Source organism: Hippocampus guttulatus, chromosome 9, assembly GCF_054856545.1.
Source record: "Hippocampus guttulatus isolate MCC_2025c chromosome 9, RoL_Hgut_1.0, whole genome shotgun sequence".
NCBI lineage: Eukaryota > Metazoa > Chordata > Actinopteri > Syngnathiformes > Syngnathidae > Hippocampus > Hippocampus guttulatus.
The window spans coordinates 15,573,852-15,586,078 of record NC_141269.1 but is presented as its reverse complement, the minus strand read 5'-3'; the positions used below and the strand labels follow the sequence as shown (position 1 = coordinate 15,586,078).

General features: G+C 40.1%; 1 protein-coding gene across 3 annotated transcripts; it reads left to right on the top strand.

Annotated features, from left to right (window-relative positions):
- Window positions 1-54: 54 nt before the first annotated feature.
- Window positions 55-10,970, top strand: sec23b (SEC23 homolog B, coat complex II component). 3 transcript variants are annotated; one of them, XM_086120311.1, is made up of 19 exons: window positions 55-200; window positions 1,338-1,565; window positions 2,478-2,535; window positions 2,616-2,702; window positions 2,854-3,090; window positions 3,433-3,515; window positions 3,624-3,768; window positions 5,187-5,345; window positions 5,452-5,567; window positions 5,887-6,010; window positions 6,161-6,241; window positions 6,314-6,403; window positions 6,789-6,874; window positions 7,651-7,804; window positions 7,913-7,990; window positions 8,324-8,485; window positions 8,597-8,683; window positions 9,421-9,642; window positions 10,577-10,970. In XM_086120311.1, the coding sequence occupies exons 2-19, from the start codon at window positions 1,345-1,347 to the stop codon at window positions 10,664-10,666; spliced, it is 2,280 nt and encodes a 759-aa protein (XP_085976437.1). In that variant the 5' UTR covers window positions 55-200; window positions 1,338-1,344; the 3' UTR covers window positions 10,667-10,970. The 3 variants fall into 3 exon arrangements, with proteins under 3 accessions (XP_085976437.1, XP_085976436.1, XP_085976435.1); XM_086120310.1 differs by having other exon boundaries at window positions 6,768-6,874; XM_086120309.1 differs by having other exon boundaries at window positions 3,433-3,768; window positions 6,768-6,874.
- The last annotated feature ends 1,257 nt before the right edge of the window (window positions 10,971-12,227 follow it).

Below are 12,227 nucleotides of genomic sequence, written 5' to 3'. Positions count from 1 at the left end.
GTCATTGATATCGAAACCAATTGGAACTGTCGAAACTTGGAGTTACACGTCACTTTACAGAGAGCACAAGCCGGCTCGTCGTGAACATTCGCGGTCTCCTCTGTGTTCTGTTGCTTGTCTATCTTATGTTTTTGAGGTCCAAATGTTACATTTGTTTTAATAGAATAAACGCTGATACGGACGTCACTCTAGTATTAAAGGTAAGATGATTTCATCCACGAGACAATGTATAGCAGATTGGAGGGGTTGTCAGAAGATGGGCTAATGCTAAATAAATTCCGTTAGCGGTGTAGCATACCGGACTACCTGCATTCGGTTACAGGTTGTGTTAGCAAACCACGGATAGAAAACGTTTTGTTTTCTTTTATTGTACTAATTTTAAGTATATATCGTTCACGATAAGGCTTTTGTTACCTTTTGTATTCGAAGTGTAACACGAAGTGTTTGGTCTCGTGTACTGTATGGGACGTTGATGGTGTAGAGTACTTTAGGATGGCAAAACCCTTTCCTTGCCCAACATTTTCTATGTGTCAAGGCTTCAAATCTGAAAGATTTTTTTGTTATGCTCAACGCTCAAGAGCATTACGTTTGCAGTATAGTATACCTCTGATCGTTTAGGTTATTTTGATTTTTTTTTTCAGACGGTTTCGTCCATGAGTAATTTAAAGACTGAAAAAGTCTTGCCTAATTGTATGTCATGTACTAATACCGACATTTGAATTTCAATTCTTCGTCCTTCAACTTGTTCGATCACATCTCGGCAATGTAATGAGGCAATGCCGATGTAGCAATAAATCCACAGAAATTGATGGGCTACTATTGCGAGGAAAATTAAATGCTGACATCTGAGTCCTTTGTGAGCAAACACATTTTTTTTAAATGATGGCTTTATTCAAATGTGCCAACCCTAGAAAAATCGTGGTCATAAATTAAGTAACAAGTTAAGACCACAAGTCGTGAGAACCCAAACATAATTTTCTTGAGTTGCGTATTTTTTCCGCTCCACATTTGGACATGCGAACAGTGTGTCCTCTACTAGCAATTAGTGTCCTGTTACAGCAGAAGGATAATAATTTCCTTGCTGAAGGCATAGCCAAATGTCATTAACACACACAAACAAAGGTGGAGTAAAACATTAGTAAAATGTCTCACACACTCACCATAACTCGTTGATCAGGTTTCTCTGGGGTGCATTTGTGCGTCATATTTTCAAATTAGACATTGAAATGTAATTCAAACACTGCTACTGTTTGTTTTAGACTAGATAAAACTAGAAGCAGGTTTTGTGTGAGTGTCATCTTCATATTGTCCTCTGTTGACCCTCTACGCTGCTGAAGCTTGCTGATGGCCACCTACCAGGAATTCATCCAACAGAATGAGGACAGGGATGGCGTGAGATTCAGTTGGAACCTTTGGCCCTCCAGCCGACTAGAAGCGACCAGGCTTGTGGTGCCTGTCTCGTGTCTCTTCACACCACTCAAGGAAAGGCCCGACCTGCCCCCAGTCCAATATGAGCCTGTCATGTGCAGCCGAGCCAACTGCAAGGCAGTGCTCAATCCGCTGTGGTAAGTTACACCTGCACAAAGTGTTTACTAACAATTGTAGTTTTAGTTTTTTGCTGACCTTTTGTGATTGGCCAACAAGGTGTAATTAAAAACATTTCCATTGTTAATATTAAGAGTTAAGAGAAAATTCTGGCATGATACTGATGTGAGATTTTTATAAATGTAATATCATATCTACTGTACATGAATATTGTGTTCGCTGGTTAAACTCTTATTTTTTGAAACTGGGTTCTTCGTTTGGAATAAATGTCACAAAACAAACCAAAAGCATATCACGCTTTCCCGAAATACATCATGCATGACAGCAGCTTGAGTTTTTTTGTTTGTTTTTGGGAGTGTCACAAAAAGCCTCATGAAGCAAAAGAAAATAGGCAGTATAAGTTTAGATTCTTCAAACATTTTCGTTGAATTTAGAATCTTGCAATTTGAATTTGACTTACCAGTAAGTGAATAAATATTAAGGTACATTATTTATTTACAAATGATCAAAACAATTCCGTTTGTTAGCTTTTTCACCTGAAATATATCAAGGTCAAGGTCATGTTTATTCTCAAATATGCTTTTTGTATGACATGCGGCATAGATGAAATATGGTAGCCTGTTGTCAATGGGTGGAGTGTTGTATTTTGCAGAGTGGATGTGGCATGCTAAACTATTCGGTGATTCCTGGTTTTGATTATTGCTCTTGTTCCTAATCATTATATTTTTGTTCCAGAGTGCTGTCTGGGGCACAGTAGAAAAAGACATCTAGTATTTCATGTTCACTCCGTTATATGTCGTATATTTACTCATCATTAACTAACAGAAACCACGGCCGAAATCCAATTTGGCCATAGAAAGTATAGCACATTATTCTTTCTGTGTTTAGATGCATAACAAACCTGTTTGTTTTTTTTATCCATTTTTTAACAGTCAAGTTGACTTCAGAGCAAAGATTTGGGCCTGTAACTTCTGCTTCCAGAGAAACCCTGTAAGTACTGATGATCGCAGGATGTTTTGAAGCATACGTAGCTACTTATTTTGCCTATGTGCATCTCTGTATGTTTGCAGTTCCCTCCTTCCTATACGGGAATATCAGAAGTGAACCAACCAGCTGAACTCATGCCGCAGTTTTCCACCATTGAGTACATAGTACAGGTACAGGCAACACACTTTGTTACTGTGACAGCATCTCATGCATGGACCGAGGGATAGTACAATGTGACCCATGAACATTCTATTTTGGACATTAGCATACCACACATTCTGAAACAACACTGAATCATGTGCAATTTTCTCCTTTTTACAGCGCGGACCCTCAGCTCCACTGATCTTCCTTTATGTAGTAGACACGTGCTTGGAAGAAGAAGACCTCCAGGCTTTGAAGGAGTCCCTTCAGATGTCCCTCAGTCTTCTGCCTCCCAATGCTTTAGTGGGCCTCATCACTTTCGGACGAATGGTCCAGGTTCATGAGCTTAGTTGCGAGTTGATCTCCAAGAGCTACGTATTCAGGGGCACCAAGGATCTCACCTCCAAACAGATTCAGGTGGGTGACGTAAGACGATGATGAATGAGGATTCTCACTGTAACTATTGACATTAAAACAAAAACAAAGCTGGAGTACATGGAAAACAGACCGAGAGATGCTTGCTAAGGTGAGACTCAGAAGAATTCCTGATACCAAGTCCGACAGCGGTTTGCACACTTCGATTTTGTTTAACTCCAGAGGGCTGTTTCCCCTACAACTTAAGTCAAAATAAATACGCCTGCGGCTCACACTTGCCTTGAAGCAGACTTTGGTGCCATCATTCGTTGTATGTACTGCTGAATACACCGATAGTACAAAATGTCAAAAATGCCACTCAACAAAATCTCTTCATTTTTTCAGGAGATGTTGGGTTTAACAAAGCCTTCTGTAGCAGGACAGCCAGGGCGCCCTCCTGCACCTCAAGATGCTGCAGCCTCTTGCAGGTATGAAGGAGTAGCGACACCCCATTTGCTGCTTTCCCTTAGTGAATTGAAACTGTTTCTAAAAGTCCCACTATTTAAAATGGCAATTGTCTCATCCTTGATATTCAGGTTCCTTCAGCCTGTGCACAAAGTTGATATGAATCTGACCGATTTACTGGGGGAGCTCCAGAGAGACCCCTGGCCTGTTCCCCAGGGTAAAAGGCCTCTCCGATCAACTGGTGTTGCGCTGTCTGTTGCTGTTGGTCTGCTGGAGGTATTGTACCCTGATTACCAAAGCTACAAAGTGAATATCATATCAATATTAAAGAAGAAATTGACCCATTATGGAAGAGAAAAGTTTCATGATGCATTTACTGTCCGTACCCAATTTATTAGAATGTCATAAAAATGAGAAAAAAATATTTGGCTCATCTTTAAAAAAATGTTTGAATGTCATTGTGTTATGTAAATGCAGTGCAAGGGAACGTTGACAGTCATTTTGTGTGCACAAACCTTTACTAGACGATAAAGTGCCTTATTTTTAACGAAGGTGAACTAGAATGTGATCATATTTCATCTGCAAAATGAAAGCCTTTTCTTTTTGGGATCTCACTGTGTAAGCAGTCATTTTTAAGGAAGCGCCGTGTGCACTGAACTTCAGCCTCTTTCTGTTGATTCCTCCACGTGCTGCTGTTCAGTGATGAACTCTCTGCAGAATCTTTATCTTGTGCAGAAACAGTACATGTAATTCTCTAGCTCAAAGGCCAGTTATGTTTGCCTTCTGTCTTTTCCCCTTACCCGTCATTATCCTCTAATCTGTACGATTATGTAATGCAAGTGCAACCGACCGCTCCCCTTTAGCCAAGCAAAGAGGCCTGATTAGATTAAATTTAGGTTTCGGCCACGACTTCACACTGGATTGTTTGTCCGGAGGCATGCCAGCTTGACACTTGTGAGGCAGCAACGACAACAAAATATTGTTCTCTACGATGAGTTCTTCTTATATTTATTCTGACATAACCTAAACTAAACATGCAAGTGCATGTTTCTGAATCTTCGCATATTCCTAGGGGCTGTTTATGCTGAAGCTGGTTTCCTGGAAGACCTTGCTTTCAACATCATTCACATTGGCATCAACAAGAATCCCTTCTCTCAACATGCCTGTTCTAATGAAAAACTTGAAAATCTGTGAACATCTCTTGCGCTGCATTGTATAAATAATACTGGAATACAAAACAATGTCACGAATAAAATTGTAAGTGTTCACTAGGCAAAAAAAAAAAAACTTAAATAATCCATAAATCTCAATTATTTTGTCAATCAACAGATTTTAAAAACAGCATTTTTCAAATTGACAGTGCAGAAAATATAGATCGATTTGTATGATTAAATGACTGATTTGTGCTGTAACATGTCAGAAAATAGACAAAATTGCTGTCCGTTGTTTTCCAAAGTAAAATCTGATGTTTGCAAATGTCTTGTTAAGGCGCTGAAATTTCAAGGATTTGTGCGATCTTTTAAAATGAAACAAGGTCTGGACATAATTACTCAGTTAAAATAATTCTCTATGAATTTGCTTATAGATTGAGTGATTAAATGTCGCAGCTGTCGTGTTCAATGCTCATGTTCGCTGTTTAATTAAATGTGATTATTGCATTTGACGTTTGAATTTATGTGGTAACAATCTCTTAGGGCACATTCCCCAACACTGGTGCTCGCGTCATGCTCTTCATCGGTGGGCCCCCCACTCAGGGCCCCGGAATGGTGGTGGGAGACGAGCTGAAAACCCCCATCCGCTCCTGGCATGACATTCAGAAGGATAACGCTCGCCACTTGAAGAAGGCTACAAAGGTGAGTCAAAACATGGCTAACGGTGTTCAATGATAAGCTCTTTTTGGACTCAACATGATACAATAAATAATATCCCCACTGTCTTCATATTCTTTTTTAAATGCAGTACTATGAAGCCTTAGCCAACAGATCAGCAGTAAACGGCCACAGTATTGACATCTACGCCTGTGCTTTGGACCAGACTGGGCTGCTGGAAATGAAATGTTTATCTAATCTCACTGGGTACGTCAGCAAATGACAGCCAAACATTTGATGGCTGCGGGATTGTTTATTTGAGTGTTACGTACATAATACTATGCAAACAGACAGGTATTCCACTCTTCCTACTTTTGCGATCTATTCTCGTTTAGCAAGGTAGTGTACAGAACAGAAGATGGACAATATGTGCTTTTTTTTTGTATGAATGACTGAAACGTAAACACTTTAACCAAACAATGTGCATTCCTAGTCTGCATTACACATTCAGTACTATTAGTCTGGGTCCTTAAAATGCAAGCTGCAAGTAATGAAAAGATGAGAATGGTCTCTGCTCTACTCTCAGGGGACACATAGTCATGGGAGACTCCTTCAATACCTCGTTGTTCAAGCAAACTTTCCAGAGAGTTTTCAACAAAGATTATAACGGCGACTTCCGCATGGCCTTTGGAGGCATCATGGAGGTCAAGGTAAACAAGTGATTTTGTGCTCACAATTCTCAACTGAGTCTATTTCTGCACGCAATATTGAAGTGAATAATGTTGACGTTTTGATCAGTGGTCACGTTTCCATGATTGTGTATTCCAAAGCTTTACAAATGTGTCATTGTGTCTGTGCAGACTTCACGAGAACTGAAGGTTTGCGGGGCCATTGGACCTTGCGTATCGCTCAACTCAAAGGGCTCCTGCGTATCCGAGAATGTAAGTCATTGTATTCTATTGATGTTATTTGGGGGCTCGCTGTCACTCTTCACAATTCACTGTTTTGTGTAGGAGATGGGCGTTGGTGGCACAAGCCAGTGGAAAGTGTGCAGTCTTAGTCCTTCCACCACTTTGGGCATTTATTTTGAAGTGGTGAATCAGGTAAAGCATATTTGCTTGGGCCTCAAGCTCAGGAATATTCATTTCTTTTGACTGAGTAAACATAACATTAGTTAATACAGTACAGTCGAACCTCACTACAACGTACCTCAAGGGACATAACAAATCTGTACGTTATAACGGTAGTTTATTGTAACCATTTCCACTAAAATGGCCGATAAGGAGGCTTACCTAATAAAGGTGTTCGTTGTTCGCAAAATTGGCAAATGAAAAATGAGTTATGTGAAATCTGGACTTTGAATTGTGAATGTAACAAGGGGGGAAACGTAAATGGGGTACGTTGAAAAGAGGTACGGCTGTAGTCTTGTGGCGAATTTATAGTTATGTGCTGTCTCGCTATATGCAGCACAATGCACCAATCCCACAGGGTGGCCGGGGGGCAGTCCAGTTTGTAACCCAATACCAGCATTCCAACACTCAGAGGAGGATACGTGTCACCACAATTGCCAGGAAGTAAGAACCCTTTTTTATTATTGATGCAACAGAAAATCTTATGCAGGTGTACTTGGCCTGTCTGCAAAAATCGTGAAAAAAACAAAAACGTATGTTTTCAATTCTCAGTCAGCCATTCAATTTTCCAATTGCGTACTGCTTTCACCTCAGCACACAGGAAATGTATGCAGTGCATTAAAAAAAAAATCAAACCAGAGCTTTTTGCGCATTTTGTGTTTTTCGTATCCTCTTCTTATAAAGCGATTAAAATACAGGCGGCTTAACTTTTTTTTTGTCACATTCAGTACCTACAGTATATCACATCATGTGTTATGGTCTCAGGTATGATATTAGTTTGACCACCGTGTGCATATCTGTTGCTCGCCGTGGTTCAAAGAACGCTCAGGGAGTTTGTGTGAATACTCGCATGGAAATTCAGAGGGAATATTACAGACATTCTAGCCTTGTACATGGGCAAAAAGAGGACATTCTGTTGGAGATATCACTCTGTTCTGCGTTTCACTGCCACCAATCAATATTCTTGCAACTTAAAGTTAGTTGCTCTTAAAAAGAACATACTTCAAATATGATGCTCTAATATCATTTAAAAACATGATCAACGATTCTGTCATTTATTGTGATAGTTTCTAGGAACATGTATCATCATTAAAATGTTATTGTGACTGGCCCAACCCTAATCATCATTAAAATATGTTATTGTGACAGGCCCCACCTGCACCACACCTGTGTTTAACTGTACCCACAGTGTCTCCTTGTCATATGTGTCCCCACCCAAGCTGGGCAGATGCACAGTCCCAAATTCAGCACATTGAGTCATCATTTGATCAAGAAGCAGCCGCTGTGCTCATGGCTCGCCTGGGCGTCTTCCGAGCAGAGTCGGAGGAGGGGCCCGATGTGTTGCGCTGGCTCGACAGGCAGTTAATTCGCCTGGTGAGTGACTCATCGCAGAATGTGAAGAACACTGCACAATTAATCTGAAATGAGAAAAATGTACTCTATGGTTCTATTTTTCCCCATGTATGCTTTCACGTGTTGCAGTGCCAAAAGTTTGGTCAATTCAATAAAGATGATCCGACGTCCTTCAAGCTGTCCGAGTCCCTGTCACTTTACCCTCAGGTACATTACACACATCTGCGAGTGATTCTTAAAAAAAGAAAAACAAGATTAATGTAAGGAATTTAATTGACATACCGAATGGTCTTAGGGCCAACTGCACAATCAAATGCAATCAATACTTTCTCCCTTACAAAGCTATGTTTGCTTGTCAGATGAGTATTTATTGAGGTGATTGATTGAATGCACTGTCATGTAAGTAAATAGAGAATAAATAATATTAAAACAAACACCGCCAGAATGTTTGATAAAGCTATTTATTGGATTTGAAATGTAATGTCTACATGTCCATGAATGGGACACTCATTTTAATGATGTCTTGTTTCTGACTTGCAGTTTATGTTCCACCTGCGGCGGTCGCCCTTCCTGCAAGTGTTCAACAACAGTCCAGATGAGTCCTCTTATTACAGGCACCACTTTGTCAGGCAGGACCTGACACAGTCACTCATCATGATCCAGCCCATCCTTTACTCGTACTCCTTTCATGGCCCACCAGAGGTCAGCCTTACACGTTTTAGACTCTTGATCCTTGTGAGATGTGGAGATTTGTGATATGTAAATGTGAACATTAAAAACAAAAAGACATCAGCGATTCTTCTCCTCCCTCAGCCTGTACTCCTGGACAGCAGCAGCATCCTTCCAGATCGAATCTTGCTGATGGACACCTTCTTTCAGCTTGTTATCTACCATGGAGAGGTAATCGGAAGAATACAATCCACTACATCAGAACATTTAACATAAAATAAAGATCATACGACAGAACACGTAAAACATTGACGATAATACATTGAAATGTGTTTTTCTGCTTGAATTTATTCTAATGGACAAAATAATTAAAAAAAGAAAAACGCAAGCCGTCACGCTTTTCTGCCTCATCTCTGCTCTATGTGCGAGCATAGGCTTTGGCCTCTCTTAAACCAGCTCATTAGTCAATCAGCTTAATTCCATTATCTGGATTTACTTAGAAATGAAAAGTAATTTCAATGGCTACCTTCAAATTAGCTTATTTTTGTGTTGGGACATTTGCGAATTAGCAGTTCTTTTGGGGTCAATGATGAGAATCGAATTGCAGCTTTGAGAATTTTTTTTCATTCATTCATTCATTTATCTATTTGTTTATTTATTTATTTATTTTGCTGATTTGGTAAAAGTAAAAAAATGTCGGATACAATTGCAGAAAGTAACACTTATCCAAAGCTTGGGGCTTGAATTATGTATTATTGTATGTTGTGATAACTTGACTCATACTGTAGCAGATGAAAAAGTCTTGGGAAAGTCCTGCAAAAACATTTCAAGAAAAGAGTGGGAACCTTGTTGTGTTTAATTAGTTTTGGCTAGTTTGAAAGTTTCGCTGGTTTAGACACCTTGATTTTGGATAGGTGATTCCATTAAAGGTTGCCGAACATCTGTTTTCATTGCCGTTTTGTTCCCAGACCATAGCCCAGTGGCGAAAAGCAGGATACCAGGACATGGCCGAGTATGAAAACTTCAAACAGCTGCTCCAGGCACCTTTGGATGACGCGCAGGAGATTCTACAGACGCGTTTTCCCATGCCTCGCTATGTCGATACAGAGCATGGAGGTTCGCAGGCCCGCTTCCTGCTCTCAAAGGTCAACCCTTCCCAGACCCACAACAACCTCTACGCTTGGGGACAGGTATCCTTTTTGACTTTTTTTATTGCTCTAAAAACACTCATCTGTGGTTTGGCATTGCATAAATTATCCTATTAGCAGATCGTTTTGGGAACACATTTACTGAAAAACTGCCCTTTTGCTATTATTTGCAGTTTTAATGCTCAGGCCAAAGCCATGTCTATTAATAACAACAACAAAAACACACCACACTGAAATCCAGATGTGACACACACACACACACACACGTGTCTGCTTGTGCACACATGTGAGGAGAGATGTCAGTATGAAAGGGACACTGTGCTGCAACTGAGCCGTGATCAAGGCCACCCCGACTGTAGTCACAAGTTAGGCTAGCATCGCTCCAACTAATTTTTGGAGAGGCACTGGTCCGAAGTGGAACTTGAACCCATGGTTCCAAAGCTCCCCCATGGTGGACAAAAAAATCAATGAAGCCAAATAGATGTTCGAGTACAGTCATTGTTAAAAGAATGGATGATTACTCCAGTGAGAGGAATTGTCAAAATAATGTGAGAGCTTTCAACTGGTTAACTGTTTTCTGAATGATACTACCCCTCCTCAAATGAAAGACTTTAAGATACAGAAGCATCTCTAGCCAGAGAGACTTCAAACCAAACCTGTCAACAAGTGCAGGATCGTGGATTACCCAGCCTCTTATCCCAAATGGAGACTAGGGCTAAAATGAAAATAGAATTATTCTCCAATTTGCCAAATCAAGAAAGATCCGCCTGATATGGAAGTTTGGCTCTGGAAGCCTTAGATTGAGATTGTCAAGAGCACTTGCATAAACTAATCTTAGTGACAAATGCACTTAGTTCAATTAAAGTGATTCAAGGATTAGAGTCATAAATGAGATTGGATAGTCTGAATGAGTCAGTGGGGTGGGGGTTTACGCTCATCACTGTTTTCATCATCTTTGTTTGGTGTGCAACTACAGGAGACTGGAGCACCAATCCTGACTGATGACGTCAGCCTGCAGGTCTTCATGGACCACTTGAAAAAACTGGCTGTGACCAGCTCTGCGTAGACCTGTCAACATCCCACTTTACCATTGGGGAGAACACAAGGAATTGACTCGACATTCCAGTTCAGCTGTCAGCATCCACCGAGTGTCTGCCTCCAAATGTTCTTGCCTTTATTTTTTTCCTTGTCTCCACTCCTGTCACCTTTTCGGTGTGCAAATAGCAAAATCTCCCTTTCTGTTATACAGTATGTTTGACATTACTAAGCGATGCTTAATGCAAATACGTTTGCTTTGTCTGGAACTAAAGAAATGAAGTGTAGAAAATTTAATTAATGCCCTAAATAAATTGTAATGAATGTACATGTAACTGTGTCTCTTAAACATTGACCAGACTGCTTGCACTTATTTCCATCAGGGCAGATTATTGTTACAAGGAATTGAAGTTTGTCACATCGTGTTTTGGAGGGAAAAACATTTGAATTGATTTGGAACTTAATTTGATAGATCAGGCTGTCTTGATTACCATCTGGTATTTTGTATCTGGTTGGTGTGCAGATATCTTTGTAATCAAACTTTTTAATTTAGTTAGAGGAAACCAAATGAATTAGGATGTGTCGGGTCATTAATGTGACCCAGCTAAAGGCTTGTTGCCTACATGTTACGTAAATTAGGTTTAATGTGTCTCATGAACAGTAGGTCATGATCCATTTGAACACTGTAAATGGTTAGGTCAAACAAAAAAGTAATATATATACATGCAAATCCAATTCCAACAAAGTTGGGGCATTGTGTTAAATGTGAATAAAAACAGAATAGAATGATTTGCAAATCATGATCAACCTATACTCAACTGTATTTATTTATAGGGCACTTTAAAACAACCACTGTATACAAAGTACCGCTACTGTACATGAAGCAAAAATAAATCATAAAACAATCAAATAAAAATGACAGAAAAAAAGCATAAAAATAGTCCCAAGTATCATGCTGAGTCAAAAGCCAGCGAATAAAAACAAAATTTTAAATGAGTTTTAAAGATAGGCAGCGAGGCGGCACGCCGGATGTTTCATAGAAGATCACTCCAAAAAGAGGGACCGGCGGCGGAAAAATATCAATCCCCTCTGAGCCTTCGCTTAGTCCTCAGTACCTCTAATCACGTCTGTTTCGCAGACTTGAGGTGTGTAGTGGGTGGAGGAGCTCAGAGAGGCATGGTGGAAAACAAATAATCGAATCTTAAAAAGAACTCTTCAAATGTACATGGAGCCAGTGAAGGCATGCCAGAGTAGGAGTTATGTGCTCCATCTCAGAAGTACCTACCAGTCAAGAGCCGAGCAGCAACATTTTGAATCAACTAGAGATGCATGATGGAGGATTGTCTGCCCCCAAAACAAAGTGCATTTTCACCTTAGGCAGCTGACTATGGCAAAGCCCCCTTTCTCAACAACACTTGGAAACAGTAATTCACTCATTTGTCACATTTCGACTAAGAGAAGAGTTTGAGAAAAACAACTGAGGGTGGGACGACTGATCTTATTATTGTAAAGAAAATTTGGGGGCTGACTTCCTCTTTAATGCTTCCGAAGAGTATCAAATATGTCATTGCATATTTGGATACCAGGACATG

Coding starts and splice junctions, on each gene's coding strand:
- sec23b (XM_086120309.1), top strand. CDS start 1,345: ATGGCCACCTACCAGGAATTCATCCAACAGAATGAGGACAGGGATGGC. Junction 6,875..7,650: donor GTCACCACAATTGCCAGGAA/GTAAGAACCCTT, acceptor TCCCCACCCAAG/CTGGGCAGATGCACAGTCCC. Junction 7,805..7,912: donor ACAGGCAGTTAATTCGCCTG/GTGAGTGACTCA, acceptor CACGTGTTGCAG/TGCCAAAAGTTTGGTCAATT.